Genomic DNA, 17002 nt, shown 5'->3' on the forward strand with positions numbered 1-17002 from the left:
CAGAAATATCCAGTGCTGTGCCAGGTTACCATTTTTTGCCCGTGGCAAAAAAAGAAAAATATGCACCCTTACATACACCTTCTTAATGTACTTTTTATTTATTTTTTTTTATTTTATTTTTTTTAAAGATTTTATTTATTTATTCGACAGAGATAGAGACAGCCAGCGAGAGAGGGAACACAAGCAGGGGGAGTGGGAGAGGAAGAAGCAGGCTCACAGCAGAGGAGCCTGATGTGGGGCTCGATCCCATAACGCCGGGATCACGCCCTGAGCCGAAGGCAGACGCCTAACCGCCGTGCCACCCAGGCGCCCCCTTAATGTACTTTTTAATAGCTAATTTTTTTCTAGAACTTGATTTTGAAAATATTATCGATTGAGTTTACTTCCATTAAAACCGAGAAAGTAAAATTATAATAAATTCTGGTTTGGGGGAAAAAACAAGATATTTAAATTTGAAATGTTTTCCATTCTAATATCCTTAACTTCAATTTTTCAATATTTTTTCAATTATTTTAATGTTCTGGGGGAAGCGCATTGTAGGTGGTCAACAAATATTTCTTGAATGAATGGATCTTTATATTTATGGGATTGGAGAACGATGTAGTTTTTATTCTGGGTCTCTTTTCTCCCTCTAGTGGAGGCACCGGAGGTGGCGGGATTGAAGGACCATACCCAACGTAGCTCGATGCTTACGGTAAGAAACATTCTTGTTGTGGAGGCCACAACTTTTACTTACCTTAGAAATATAGAGTTCCTGGGTTGCCTGGGTGGCTCAGTCACTTAAAACATCTGGCTCTTGGGGCGCCTGGGTGGCACAGCGGTTAAGCGTCTGCCTTCGGCTCAGGGCATGATCCCGGCGTTATGGGATCGAGCCCCACATCGGGCTCCTCCGCTATGAGCCTGCTTCTTCCTCTCCCACTCCCCCTGCTTGTGTTCCCTCTCTCACTGGCTGTCTCTATCTCTGTCAAATAAATAAATAAAATCTTTTAAAAAAATAAAAATAAAAAAAATTTTTAAAAAAAGCATCTGGCTCTTGTTTTCAGCTCAAGTCATGATCTCAGGGTCATGAGATTGAGCCCCGAGTCAGGCTCTGCGGTGAGCACAGAGTCTGCTTAAGATTCTCTCTCTCCCTCTGCCTGACCCTTCCCCTACTTTCTCTCTCTCTAAAAAAAAATAAAAAATAAGAGCATATGTCCCTTTAATATGTATATTAATAACATATATATGTTATATATATATATATATATATATATATATATAGTTCCTTAAGGCAACTGTATTTTAGACCAATGTGCAACACTGTTGTGAAGACAAGACTTTGTGCAAGTCTTCTATCAGGAAGAAAATTAATTATTACAAATTTATAGATCCTGATAGCTAAGAGGAAATGAAGACCCCAATCATTCTTTTTACATATTGCAAATTGTTACAATTAAATACGAAATGTTGATGATCCATTGGTTACTCTATCAGTTAGTAATTGCCGCAAATAATACTTCATAGCAAACCTCTCTTGAAACTCAGGGCCTAAAACAGTGATACTTGATAGCTACTCCTGAGTCTCTGCGTTGGCTGCGCGGGTCTGCTATCTTAGCTGGGCTTGCTCACCTGACCACAGACAGCTACAGATCCGCCAGGTGGCTGATCGAGGACAGCCTCAGCTGGTATAATGGGATGATGTAGCTGTCCTCCATGTTTCTCACACCCTCCCTCAGGTTAGCTGGATATGTTCTCAGGGTGGAGGCAGGGATGCCAGGGCAAGTAAGACTAATCTTATACAGGCCAAGAAGAAATGCACACCCAAGGGTGAAACCCTCTACCTTTGAGTCATTCTATTGACCAAAGCAAGTCTCAAGGCCAAGCCTGAGTGGAGCAGTAAGAGGTCACAGAGTGACAGGGAAGGGGTGTAGAGAGATGCAGGCCACCTCCCAGGGCCATTGATGGCATTCAATCTACCACAGCTGGTGATGGGTAAGAGCCGTGCCATCTCTTGCTTTACTATCCCTTAGAACTGTGGCCTCTGTATTGAACACTCTGGACAAGCCAAGCACCGAAGACCAACCTATCATAAATTAACTCATGGGCCAGCTTCCCTCTCAAGCTGTGGCTGCCACAAATAATAGAGACTGAGCCTCCATCAGCCAAGTTTAATGTTGTTATCAAATTGTCTAAACCATGATCATTACTGAGCTAACTGAATCTAAGATGGTAAGTGGACTCAAAGTAAATATTTAGTCTTTCCTCTGTATCCCCAAACTAAGAATTCCTGGGGCTAAAGGAAGAGAAGGAGAAAGACACAGACACAGAGTCTGGAAGAGGAGCTCTGTGATTAAGAGCTCACAGCCTAGCTCAGCCACCTACAGCTGTGTGATGCTGGGGAAGTTACCTAACCTCTTTGAGACTCGGTTTCCTCATCCTCAGAATGGAGAACAATTATTCATTTACTCATTCATTCAACATATTTATGGAGAATCTCCTAGATACAATTCCTTGTACTTATAGAGCTCACAGTCTAAGCTGGAGATGCCTAAGAAAAAGAGAAGTTATAATACGGGGTTAGAAAGCATGAAGCCCTAGGGACACACAGAGGGACACCTAATCCTACTTCAGGAGATTCAAAGAATGCTCCCTGGTGGAAGTGATGACTGAGACTCAAGAAAAGGTAGAAATTAGTCGGATTTTGAGGAAAGGTATCCTAGGAGGAGGGAATGGCAGATGCCAAGTGCAAAAGTCAAGAAGATATTTTCCTTTCTGGTTTTAAAGACAAGATCTGCTATCAGCATGACAAATAAAGAATATTCCAGAATATTCTAGAACATTCATTCATGTGTACAACACAAGTCCCCTGGGGTTCTCATTAAAATTCAAGTTCACTGGGTGTTATACACAAGTAATGAATCATGAAACTTTAAAAAAATAATAATTAAATTAAATTAAAAAAATAAAATTCAAGTTCTGGTTCAGCCAATATGGGGTGGGACCTGAGATCCTGCTTTCCTAACAAGGTGATGCAGATGCTTCTGGTCCATGGACCTCACTTTGAGTAGGGAGGTATTAGAGTGGCCATGGAAGGGAGGATAGATACATTTTATCGTTCCAATTTTAGTATATGTGCTTCCAAAACGAGCACAGGGCATATCTACATTTTAAAGTCTCATCTCCCTTTTCTCTCCCTGGCAATCAAGATTTTATGCAGGATGGAGGGCCAGGTGGGGTGGTGATAACTTTGTGAGCAGTGTGAATCGTAGCCAAGTCCCAAGAAAGTTCCTGGAAGGAAGAGAGATGTTGGTTCCCTGAAAGGTCCCAGGAAACCAAAACACTTCCCAAATGGTGTTGTCATCAAGCCCTGCAACCCTCCACGAAATGCTAGGATTCTGCTCCATCCACCACTCTTACTCACCAACATCACTGTTATAAGTGTTTGTGCAAAAGTAGCCTGTAGGTCTGTGTGTTTTATTCATCCCCTGGGGCCATGATTACTGTTTTTACTGACCATTTCTTTAAAAGCAGGAGGAGGCTTTGTCAAAGGGTGAGTCAGTCAGTCATATGACAAATCATTTATTGAGGGCTGCTCTGTGTCAAGTGCATGATAGGTGCCGGAGAGGCTTGCTTGCAGCCACGCACCAACGAACTTAGGAGAAACCAAAATGGCAGCCAGATAACCTTGGTCATGCCATTGCACTGGGATCTGTTACTTCCACAAAACTCTAGAAACTCGAAGAGCAGAACACGGGAGATGAACTAATCATCTGTAACAGAAATTCTTGTTTTCCAAAGAGTTCTGGGACTGGCAGGATCCTACTTCTGTGTATTAGGCTGTGAAGAGGTTTCAGAGTGGGCTCCTGTAGGCATCTGCTTTCCCCAAATGTTGCTTCATAGCATATTTGAAAGTAAGAAAGAGCTTTAACCCTGTGAGAAAGAAATCAGAATTAGAATCAGCATTCTAGAGGTCTTATAAATACATGGGTCTTATAAATACAGAGAGAGAAATACGGCAACAAACCCCGGAAGGATAAACATTAAAATGTTGACAGTGATGGTCTCTAGTGTGGCAGGCACTAATGGCAAATTGAAAGCTGTTCTCAACCTCCTCACCATTGATAGCTTCCACTCTAGAAGCAAAGAAGCCAAAGACTTGCTTTGTCAAATTCCTTTGTAACTATGTGTCATCACATGATATAGTTCTGACCAACTAAGTGAAAGGGAAATCGACCCAGGGGTTCTGGGAAAGCTTTTGTTTCCTGTGAAAGGGAGAAAGTGTTCGCCACTTCTGCCCCATTTCTCTTCTTGCCTTCAACATGGTCATGATGTCTGGAGCTATGGCAGCCATCTTGCAACCATGAAAATTGTTTGTTGAAGTCAACATGTTGTTAGCGGAATGGAAAAGTAGGGAAAACCTAGATCCTTTGTAACACCCCTGAGCAACAGAACCAATACCAGCAGCACCGAACTCTGAGCTTCTGTTCTTGCAAAAAAAAAAAAAAAAAAAAAAGGAAGAATAATTTCCTATTTAATTAAGCCACTGAATCTTAGTTACTCGTGTTTGGAATAAATCATTGAAAATATAAAAAATTCTAATGGGGGATGGAAGAGCCATGTGTAGAGCAAAGTTTTACAACTTTGTAAATTTTATTTTTTTAATATTTATTTATTTATTTATTTATTTATTTATTTATTTATTTATTTGTGATAAGCACTGGGTGTTATACTCAACTAATGAATCATTGAACATTATATCAAAAACTAGTGAGGTACTATAACCTGGCTAATTGAATTTAAATACAATTCTGTAAATTTTAAATAGTGATGATAGCAATGCAAAATTATGTGGAATTATGTGGAAGAAAAGGAGTGTTGTCTCTGTTTGCACATTCATTTCAATGTTTCTGAAATTATATATGTGTAATATAATTCATATAATTTATATGTTAATATATTTTTAATTCATTTTTAAATACATAATATGAAATTTTATGTATTGTGTATTTGTAAAATAATTATATAATATATAGCTTTATAATTATATGTATATATTGTATATATACATATACATATATTGTATATATACATATAATATATATATATATGTCTATATACATATAGTCTCATATATATTTATATATATCTGTGTGTGTATGGGTATATATATATATATATATATATATATATATATATATATATATATATTATCAACCAGAGAACCTGGCGGATATTATAACTGGCTCAGAAAAGAATGCAAAGTACAGACATATGTATGTATTACATAATACATATATTATATACTATATATAATTTATACGAAACATATAAAACATTATATAATTTGTATATAATGTGCACAATATGAGATATATACGATACGTGTTACATAATACATAATATATATTACATAATATATATATATGTCTGTTCTGTGCATTGTCTCTTGAGCCAGTTTAATAGCCACCTCACTCCCTCACTGACTAATGAGCAGAATAAAATCCTTAATGTATGCTTATGTTATATCTGTATGAGTCATGATTTTATCTTGTTTCGTTCACACAGCTACTAAGGGACAAAGCTGGGACTTCAGCCCAGGAAGCCTGGCTCCTGACCCCCAACTCCTGAACACCACACTTTATCAAATGTGCTAATAGACATGGACACACTTAGCTCTCAGTAGGTACTCAGTACCCAGTGGTGTCTGGTATCGCTAAGAAGTAGTGGTTCCATTTGAACAGAAGCCACATAAAACACAGAGGGTCTCACCGTTTTAGAAGTGGAGGGGACAGAAGACAGTAACATCCCTGAAGTCTGGGACTCGGAGCTGGGTTTGATCTTCCTCGTAATCCATCTCCTGTATTCTTCCCGTACCTGGGGGAAGAGACGCATCACAGGGAGGTGAATTATTCCCAGATGCAGGGATGTGGGCCGACACAGGCATGCTCCCCGGAAGAATGAGACTGGGAAGGGCAACAGCTGTGTACCTGGCGGTTGAGCAGACAGTGAATGATGAAGAGGAAGGTCCCCTGCAGGCTGTTGATGATAGTGAACAGGTAGGCCATGATACCAGCCATGGGTCCAATCTGGAAAACGCCCAACACCCAGGAGCACCCCAAGATGAAGAGCTGGGCAAAGGCCTTGAATGTCAGTAACCTAGGGGAGAAGATTTAGAGGATAAAGTTCTGGGTAGTGGCCAGAGGCAGAGGCCGCCGTCCTTGTGGACTGTTCTCCCACCGCAAAGTCTGAGGGTGCCACCATGTCACCTGCCACCTGAGTGGGAATAAACGTGCAGTGGAGTCTCCAAGCCCAGAGGCAGGGAAATCGAGTCCTGTTGGCATTTAAAAGGCAGTTGGGGGGCGCCTGGGTGGCTCAGTCATTAAGCGCCTGCCTTCAGCTCAGGTCATGATCCCAGAGTCCTGGGATCGAGCCCCACGTCGGGCTCCCTGCTCAGCGGGAAGCCTGCTTCTCCCTCTCCCACTCCCCCTGCTTGTGTTCCCTCTCTCGCTGTCTCTCTCTGTCAAATAAATAAATAAAATCTTTAAAAATAATAATAATAAATAAATAAAAGGCAGTTGGCCTACAGATACACATGGCACAAGGATGTGCGGACACACATATTTAATGTCATAGTGTTCATAGTGATGAAAAGGCTCAAAGGACCTGCAGGTCAAGAACTGAGGACACGTTAAATGAATGGGAATGTCATAGTATGAAATACAAGGACATTTTTTTTAAAGATTTTATTTATTTATTCGACAGGGATAGAGACAGCCAGCGAGAGAGGGAACACAAGCAGGGGGAATGGGAGAGGAAGAAGCAGGCTCATAACGGAGGAGCCTGATGTGGGGCTCGATCCCACAATGCTGGGATCACACCCTGAGCCGAAGGCAGACGCTCAACCGCTGTGCCACCCAGGCGCCCCAAGGACATTTTCTTTAATAGAAGAGAAACTCACATAATATAAAACTCAGCATTTTAAGCATTTCAAGTGTGCAATTCCGTGGCATTTGGCACATTCATGATGCTGTACAAACATCATCACCACCTGGTTCTAAGACATTTTTATCACCCCCCCTGCAAAAAAAACCCATACCTATTGAGCATTCATTCCCCATCCTCCCCAACTAAAACAACCCCAGGGGAAACTGTACCTCAGTTTCCTCAAATCGATACAGGGACAATAATACAATTCCTACAGGGTGCTATTACTTGTTTTACAGATTAAATGAGATAACAAAGCTCTAAGGTGCTTACAACAGTGTCTGACACAAAAACATTTTTGTTACTTGTTTTTAACCATAAGTATTGATATGAAACCAGTTATGTATTATGCGGAAAAAAACCAAAGTTCAGAATGATATGTATAGTATCCTATCACTTATGTAATAGAAGGTGGATGTGTAGGTATAGAATATTCTGGAAGGTTAGAATGGCAAAAATAGACAAGGCAAGAAACAACAATTGTTGGAGAGGATGTGGAGAAAGGGGATCCCTCCTACATTGTTGGTGGGAATGCAAGTTGGAACAGCCACTCTGGAAAACAGTGTGGAGGTCCCTTAAAAAGTTAAAAATTGAGCTACCCTATGACCCAGCCATTGCACTACTGGGTGTTTACCCCAAAGATACAGACGTAGTGAAGAGAAGGGCCATATGCACCCCAATGTTCATAGCAGCAATGTCCACAATAGCTAAATCGTGGAAGGAGCCAAGATGCCCTTCAACAGATGACTGGATTAAGAAGTTGTGGTCCATATATACAATGGAATATTACTCAGCTATCAGAAAGAATGAGTTCTCAACATTTGCTACAACATGGACGGCACTGGAGGAGATAATGCTAAGTGAAATAAGTCAAGCAGAGAAAGACAACTATCATATGATTTCTCTCATCTATGGAACATAAGAACTAGAATGATCAGTAGGGGAAGAAAGGGATAAAGAAAGGGGGGGTAATCAGAAGGGGGAATGAAACATGAGAGACTATGGACTATGAGAAACAAACTGAGGGCTACAGAGGGGAGGAGGGTGGGGGAATGGGATAGGCTGGTGATGGGTAGTAAGGAGGGCACGTATTGCATGGTGCACTTGGTGTTATACACAACTAATGAATCATCGAGCCTTACATCGGAAACCGGGGATGTACTGTATGGTGACTAACATAATATAAAAAAAAAAAAAAAGAATATTCTGGAAGGAAGCTCAATTCAAGTGATAACTGTTGCTTAAGGTGGGAGAGATCTGGGGACCTGGGGCTCAGAGAAGTGAGAAGAAATTACTTTCCATGTGTTCCCTTTATCGCTGCTTAATTTTTCTTACCATGGCATGTGTTAAGTTTGTTTTATACTTTTTTGCATCAACTTTTTAAAAATAATTTTTAGGAAAAATTATTTAGGATGGATGAGGGATTGGATACCGAAAGGAAAACAAGAAAAGGACATCATATGGTTCCTGACAGTAAAACCTAGACAATGTCTGGTAGGTTCTTAAAATGAAGATTATTTGAGGGGCGCCTGGGTGGCTCAATCGGTTAAATGGCTGCCTTCGGCTCAGGTCATGATCTTCAGGTGCTGGGATTGAGCCTTCCTCATCAGGCTCCCTGCTCAGCAGGGAGTCTGCTTCTTTCTCTCCTTCTACCCCTCCCCCACCACTTGTGCTCTCTCTCTCTCTCAAATAAATAAAATCTTTTTTCAAAAAAAGATTAGTTGAGTGCTGAAGTTAAGAAACACAAATGGCCTATAAAAGTATGAAAATGTCCCACATCTGTAAGATAAAATAATATATACAAAACTGAAATAATAAGATAGTATCTTTCACCTATTAAATCAGCAAAATGACACAACAAAAATGATAAATCCCAGTATTGGCAAAGCTGTGGGTAAAAAAGTACTCTTGCAAATGGAAAAAAGTTTTCTGGAAAATAATTTGCAATATATACTAAAAGTGTAACAATCCAACCTGCCATTTGACTCCAACAGTTTCATGCCTACTGTTATGATTCAATAACCACAGATGTGGAAAAAGATCTATCTACAAGGGTATTCAAGACTGCATTGCTTATAATAGCCCTCCCTGCCCCCAAAAATCAGAAACAACTTGAATGTCCATGAATAAGGCATGATTTAAGTAAGTTGTGCTGCATTCTTACAATGAAATGTTCTACAAAAAAAAAAATATTGTAATAGAATGGTCTAGATAAATTGAAAAATATTCATGACATTATTAAGAGAAAAAATGGTTATAACACCCAGTGCTCCATGCAATACGTGCCCTCCTTAATACCCACCACTGGGATGAATCATGGAACACTACACCGAAAACTAACGATGTACTGTATGGTGACTAACATAACATAAAAAAAAAAAAAGAATTGAAAAAATATATAAATAAATAGAGAGCACACACACATACGAAAAAAGAAATGTTAATAAACAATAGTGTAAAATTTAAAAAGAGAAAAAATGGTTATAAAAATAAAGGAGATGGCATGGTTCTGTTTTTGTAAATACACACATATTGTTATACACAGTAGATGAGTTAGAAAATGTATTAATAGGTTCAATATAGGAAACGGTCTTCCTAGTAACTGTGTTACTGCTTCATAAGCCAGATAAAGTGTGCAATGTTAGTATCCCTAGCGTACAGATGAGGAAACAGTTTCAGAGAGGTTATGTAACTTGCCTGAGGTCACACAGCTTATAAGTGGCAGACCTGGCATTTGAGATCCCAGATCTAGACACTGTGCGTTTCTGTCCTGGGCACAGGACCAGGCATATGAAAGGTATTCAGTGAATGTTTGTGGGAAGAATGAAGGAGACTGGAAAAGGAGAGAAAAGGAAGGAGGGTCTGCACCTGGTGTCTTTGAGCGTTGAGACTTCGGCATTGACGCTGGAAAGCTTCTGCCTCAGGACGCACAACGTCCAAGTCAGGAGGATGGAATTGACCTACAAAGTCAAGCAGAAAAGACTTAGAGGTTGGATATACAAATGGACAATGGCCAGACCCCCTGTAAAAGACCCATAGTCTGCAGTAACCACTCCAGGAAGCAGTTCACCCTAAACAACCAGCTCTTGATTGGTAACTGACAGCCTCCCTAATTTCCGCCCTCACTTCCAACTTGGGACCAGAAGGAAAAAGCCAATGCGCTCCCCTAAGCATTCTCGTAGGATGTCCTGCTTTGAGTTAGCCTGCTATAGGGTCCCCGAAGCCTTCCCTTTTTTACCCCTATAAAGCTTTCCCACTCCTCTGCCTGCTTTTGAGTCTGAAAAATCCAAGCGATGGTGGCTGATTCCCTCACTATAGCAATAAATGGCCTTTGCTGGTTCTCATTTGGTGATCACCACTTATTCCCACTGGATACCTACGGAAAGTTAGAATCAAGATTGGTGCCCTGCTTGGGTTGAAATATTGAAACTTTTTTTTATTATAATAATATTTTTTTATTATATTATGTTAGTCACATACAGTACATCCCTGATTTCTGATGTAAAGTTCGATGATTCATTAGTTGCGTATAACACCCAGTGCACCATGCAATACGTGCCCTCCTTACTACTTAACCCCCAGGACCTCGAATGTGATCTTATTTGGGGTTAGGGTCTTTACCAGAGGTGATCAAATTAAAATGAGGTCATAGGCCGGGCCCTAATCCCACATGACCTTATAAAGCAGGGAAAGTTGGACACAGGGGGAGTCGTGCACAGAGAGAAGCCAAACATTTGCAAGCCAAGAAACTCCTGAGGTTACCAGTCTTCTTGGATGGAAAACTGGAATGGATCCTTCCCTTGCGCCCTCAGAGGGGACATGGCCCTGCTGACCCCTCGATTTTATACTTCTAGCCTCCAGAGCTGTGAGACGATAAAATTCGGTTGTTCTAAGCCACCCCGTTTGTGCTACTTTGTTATGGCAGCCTAGGAAGCTAATACATGCCCCCCCCAAGTCTTACAGAAGTCAGAGCAAAACCCCTCTGGAGGAACACAATCTCAAGATAGGAGCTCACAATTAACAATTACAAGTGACACAAGGAAAAGAGCCACCATGAGTGAGAGTCAGAAGAAACATCATCTTGCAGGACTGTTGAATCTGGGCTGGAGGTAAGAAGGCAAGGACATGGTGAACAACACCCCCAGGTTCCCAGAGAGCAGAACAGTGGGTGCTGGGGCTGGGGGAGTGGATGGGGAAGATGTTGGTCCAAGATTACAAAGTGTCAGTTACACAAGGTAAGTTCTAGAGATCTCATGTACGGTGTGGTGACTATAGTTAACAATACTGACTTGCATACTTGAAATTTGCTAAAAGGGTAGGTCTTAAGTAATCTCACCACAAAAAAAAAAAAAAGAAAGAAAGAAAAAGAAGAAAGAAAGAAAGAAAGAAAGAAAGAAAGAAAGAAAGAAAGAAAGAAAGAAAGAAAGAAAAAGAAAAGAAAGAAAACCAGTAACTAGGTGAGGTGATGGATATGGTCATTAGCTGACTGTGATTATTTCATGATGTATACAGAAGTCAAAACATCGAGCTGCACACCCTAAGTATATACAATTTTATTTGTCATTTACACCTCAATAAAGCTGAAAAAAAAAAAACAAAAAACGTGAGACTTCCCTTTGCTTCCATCCCACTGTTTTCTTCTCCTCCATGACCACCAAATACTCTTAATTTCTTTCTGCCTTTTTTCTCATTCAATGTCTATCCTCAGAAGCCATCAATAGACCCATTCCTACTGAAACACAAAGGACAGATAAGTTTGTGGTCCCTTCCAGGGGATTTGCATGTTGGCAGAGAAAAAAAAATCACAAGTCAAAGCAATTACACTCTAATTTGGAAATCTCAAGAACCGGGAATCAGAAAGGAAAACGTTTGAGAGGAATAAGTGACCTCGGCTCTGCCACTTCCACTGGCACTTCCCAGTCCCCCCGGGGTCTCCTTGTTCCTGCCCTGGAACACTGTGCCAACAATTTGCTTACCATGATGATGGTGCAGACTGGCCCCAGGAAACTCCAGATGAACCCTGCCTCTAGATTCAGCCAGCAGCTGTGGAGAGAAATAGGAGTCCGCGCTTGTCTCAGTCTTGACCCTACAATTCCTCATACCCCAACAAATGCACTAATGGAGGAGAGTATAGGGAGCTGACCCTGAGATGAAAATTCTCATGATGGGACAGGTTACAGCTCAGTTTTCTTTGGGCCACAGCAAGTCTTCTTTCAGACCTTCTTCTTGGGTAAATATTCCTGAAGTATTCACTTGGTGCCCTGCGTAGAGCTCGTCCTCAATTCATAACCTCTGTAACCCCTTCCCCTCTATTCAGACCTCTTCACTGGGACACCTGTTCCTTCAAATCTCAGTTCAAATGTCACCTCCTCTGAAAAGCCACTTCTGACCATCCCTACCCCTGGTCTGTCTCCAGCAGAACTTGCTGCTTTTCTTTATTATGGCATCTATTGGTATCATAAATCATGGTGGTGTTAGTTTCCTTGCAGATTGTCCTTCTCTCCCTACAAGACTATGAGCTGTGTGAGAATTCGGACCTTGCACTTTGGTTCATCTCTGAATACCCAGCACTCAGTGCAAAGCCTGGCATGGATGAGGCATTCCATAATTATTTTTTTTAAGAAATGAAGGGAGAAAAGGAGGGACGAATGGAAGGAGAGAAGGAAGAGAGAATTCATTGCCTCTTTCCATCATGTCTCTAGTAATTTGTTGGTTTCACCATTGGATAACCATTCCACCATGTTCAGTAACAGCCCAAGGTTCCTTTAGCAAAAGTGTGCCTCCCCCCACAAGAGAAGGAAAATAATCAAGTTCGGCCAAGCAGGCGTTCTCTCCCTGGAACGTGAGTCCCCACGGAGTAAAAGCTGTAAAGTGCATAGAAAATGCCGTCCCTGCTCTTTCAGGAACAACCACCTCAGTGACACTGGCCAATTCCCTTATCCGCTTCTGCATCTCTGGCTGGAGGCATCAGACTGAAAGCTCTGAGAATTAGTTCTCCAGGAGCAACCCTCAACCAATGGCTGCTGGGAGGGAGATGGCGGACAAATATGCCCCGTGGGTGGGACATCAGAGGTACATGTCCTCCGCAGTTTCCCAGAGGCACCCACTGGGATGGAGCCTATTACCTGCAGCCACACCTGCTCAGAAATGCACCCCGTATTTGCTCCTTCTCTTCCCCACGCCTAGTGCTTCTTCCCAAGGCCATCTCAAATCCTTGTCAATACTACTCCTCTCTTCCAAAACTTTCTGTCGTTCTCACCACCTGGAAGGTATTCTCCAAATTCCATGCCCCTCCCCCAGTTTCCCCTTCTTTCAGCCCAATCCATCTGTTCTCCAACCACACCTTGAGCCCTCCTTTGGGGAGCTATTGCCCTCAGTTATGTTGCCACCCCCTTTCCTCTTTGCCTATGTACATTTCAGGAGAGCTTTCAAGAATTGTTCAAATTCTACTTCCTCCAGGAAGCCTTCCATGAACTTTCCCACTCCCCCATGCTATCATCCTTCTCTTGCCTGTTTCAGTACTTATATTACCTACACCAACATCAGACACTTCATCATGGTGGCCTTGCATTGTCACTACCACCTCCTGACAAGACAGATCTGAATTCAGTTTGGACACTTCCTAGCTATGTGGCCCAGGGCAAGTTCTGCAACTGTGCTGAGCCCCAGTTTCCTCTGAAGTACCATTTATCAAGCTGTTACTTTATGTATCACCATGTGCAGCAGCACAGGTTGTACACTGCTCAAACCCAGGGGACGCTATTCACACAGTACACAATGGAGACTCGTAGCCCTCACACAGAGGATTTCTCTTGAGAAATACCAGAGATAATACACATTTGTAAAGCTTGCAGGATTTAGGTTCGATGAATGCTCACTTAACTATGGATTCCTTCCCCTCACCTCTTATCTCATGACCTCACCTGAAATATAAACCATCAGTAGCAGTCAGGCAGAAAGCCTGGATATTTAGTACCCTAACCACAGCTCAGTAGTGCTCCTAACACAGAGTGATGAGCACGGGCCCTGGGATTGGAAAGGGCCAGATTCATGTCCTCACACAACCCCTTTCTCACTGCAATGGCAAAAAAAGCCTGGCTATCCTCATCTGTAAATTAGAACAGCACCACTATCTCAAGGATGGTAGAATTACACGACATGATGCAGTGAGTTCCAATCTCTGCCCTAGCCACATACTGCTTGGGCTGTCATTTACAGAGTTGACTCACCTTTTTTTTACTTATACAATGGAATCATGTCTATGATATCATGAGTTTAGTTGGTATGCTGGCAATTTTTTCCTAATGTCTTAGAAGATAAATACAAAAATATTTTAAAATTATATTCACCAACATACTACCCAAAATCCTCCCACATGGAACCATGTGATAAAACTTGCTTTAAAATAGACAATGGTAATGATGATGATGGTATGTATAATGCTTTACCCTGTGGTGCCAGACACTATTCTAAATGTTTTTCAGATAATAACTCATTTAACCCTCATAACTATGATGTAGGCATTGCTGTCAGCCCCTGTTGCATGGATGAGGAAATGGAAGCATATAGAGGTTAACTAACTTGCCCAAGGTAGCACAGCTAGAAGGTGGTGGAGTGAGGATTCGAACCCAAGCAGGCTGGTTCCAGAATCCATGATTTAAAAAATTACAACCAAATTCATGGTTTACAGCACCACCATTCATCTATACTATAGCGCAAACCATGGCTCCTGTATTTGTGCAGTGCACAACCTGTGCTACTGTACATGGCAGCCCTGAGACCAACAAAACATAAAGAGCTCGATAGATGGTAGATGCAATTACCACTACTGTTTTTGCTCTTTTTGTTGTTTATGTAAACACCATCATGAACCCTGGCAGCAGGCCCTTCAGGGAGACAGAAGGGTATCACTTACCGATTGTGCATCCCATAACCTTTAGGTTGCACACTGGCAGAGACAGCCACCACCAGCACTGGGAGCCCGTAGCCAAAGGCACAGAGGTACCACATCTTGATGTTGCGAGAGCTGAAGTAATTCACCACTTTCAGGTTCCTGACCATAAGGAAGAGCATCACAGCCTCTACCAGCATCCAGAAGAAACAGGCAAGGAAAAGGTAGTGCAGGAAGCCTGCAATGATGGCGCAGCCCATCTGGAGAGGAGAAGCATGCACACTCAGGATCCTCCCACTACCCTGCCCCCACCCCCGCCCCAGAAGCAGGTTCAGACAATAGTGAGAGTACACTTTGATTGGAATTCCCCAACCACAGCCCATTCATTCATTCCACAGACCTTTAGAGAGATATTCTTCCCTACAGGTGCTATCATCCCTCTGGTAGGGGGACCAATGGTCCTGGTTTGCCTGGGACCGGTGTTTCCCAGGACATGTGACTTTCAGAGTTAAAACTGGGAGAGTTTTGAAAAGAACGGGGAGTCGATCACCCTACCTCAGAGGGTGTTTGAAGCTATGGGGGGGGGTGTCCGCAAACTGTAGCCATCGGGCGGGCGGGCTGTTTTGTAAATAATGTGTCACTGGCACACAGCCACATCCATTTTTATATTTTCTATGGCTGTTTTCATGCTAAAACAGCAAAGTTGAGTGGTTGCGACAGAGACCCCAGGATCTGCAAAGCTGAAAATATTGATAACCGCCTCTTTACAGAAAAAGTGTGCTCACTCCGGGTCAAACGGTGGGAGTGACATGTGCTACCGGCATTGAGCTCTGGGAAGCTAAACATTCCACAGTGAGGGACAGCTAAAATGTCACTAATGCTCCTTCTGGAAAAATCCTGAGAGCCTACTATGTTTCTGGTGTAGTTATAAGGGGTAAATTGGCCAAAGTCCTTGCTCTCATGGGGCTCATAGTCTAGTGGGGGAGGGGAGGTAGATACACAACAAGTAAAACAACAAGTAATCAATATGATTTCAAATAAATGCAGGGAAAGAAAGCAAAAAAGACTGGTAAGGGATAGAGTTTCTCAGCTGTAACATTATTGGCATTAGTAACACTACTGCCAGATTATTTTCTGTCATGGGGGCTGTCCTGTGTACTGTACGGTGTTTGGCAGCATCCTTAGTCTCCACCGGATGCCAGCCCACCAATACTGTCCCTAGATACCACCGAGGGTCCTCTAGGGGGCAGAATCCTCCAAAATAAGAACCAATGGTTTAAACAGTAATAGGAGGGACCACCGCGATATATAACAGGAGCAGGGAAATGATTTTAAACCGAGACTTATCACAAGAAGGAGTCAACCAGGTGAAGAACTGGGAACAAGTATTATCAAAAGAGGGCACAGCACATGCAAAGGTCCTGAGGTGGGAAATAGCATAGACGTTGTTGGGTAGGATAAGCAGGGGCAGATGCAGAGATGGGGGGGCGGAGTGAGGACACAGTCTAAGGGATACGGGACCTGGTTGTCCGTCTTGTCTATACCGACGATGAAGAGAGTCTTGGCCAAGAAGAGGCAGATACAGAGGTTCAGGTGGAGGTAGGTGTTCTGGTTGCGAATGGCACGACACAGCAGGAAGGTGGCAATGGCCAAGACGAGACACACCAGGGAGGTGATCATGCCCACGTGGCTAATGATGTACAAGGAGAAATCCCTCTGTCAGGAAGGAGATACACCGCTCAGAGAGGGACCGACGTCCCTCTAGGAGGAAAAAAGAATTATCCAGACTCCTGACTGGGGCAGAAAGGCCTCGGGGACCTTTTCTCCCTCTGACACTCGGAGTGAACTAGATCTTGTCCATCATCATCCTTTGGAATCCATCAGCACCCATTCCCACCCCTGTCCTGTGCCCCATCTCATGCTATACTAGAGCAGGATGTCTATAAACTACATTGCCCAGAATCCTCTGGGGCTTGGGTCCTGGACATCATTTAGGTTCTCCAGTGAGATATATGCACAGAAGTTTTGGAAGGCAGAATGGAGGCAGATACCAGCTTTCTGCAGACAGGAGCAAGCTATGGCCGGGCCCCACATTCCAGCTGTCCCTTCTTCGATCGCATGGATGTGGGGTGATCTGACAGCAGCAAT

General features: G+C 42.6%; 1 protein-coding gene across 4 annotated transcripts in view; it reads right to left on the minus strand.

Moving 5' to 3' along the window:
- Positions 1–3542: 3542 nt before the first annotated feature.
- Positions 3543–17002, minus strand: part of ADGRE1 (adhesion G protein-coupled receptor E1) — a 54022-nt gene continuing 40562 nt past the window's right edge. For 3 of the 4 annotated variants that reach the window (XM_087867346.1, XM_087867347.1, XM_087867345.1), the window contains 7 exons: positions 16376–16570; positions 14879–15114; positions 11940–12006; positions 9832–9923; positions 5967–6135; positions 5749–5853; positions 3543–3909 (listed from right to left, as the gene is read on the minus strand). In XM_087867346.1, the coding sequence (XP_087723472.1) occupies positions 3904–3909; positions 5749–5853; positions 5967–6135; positions 9832–9923; positions 11940–12006; positions 14879–15114; positions 16376–16570 (870 nt within the window). In that variant the 3' untranslated portion in view covers positions 3543–3903. Of the gene's footprint in view, positions 3910–5748; positions 5854–5966; positions 6136–9831; positions 9924–11413; positions 11696–11939; positions 12007–14878; positions 15115–16375; positions 16571–17002 lie in introns of those variants that run through there. The other variant, XM_087867348.1, reaches the window with a different exon arrangement.

Source organism: Ursus americanus, chromosome 14, assembly GCF_024610735.1.
Source record: "Ursus americanus isolate L20-20 chromosome 14, mUrsAme1.1.p, whole genome shotgun sequence".
Classification (NCBI taxonomy): Eukaryota; Metazoa; Chordata; class Mammalia; order Carnivora; family Ursidae; genus Ursus; species Ursus americanus.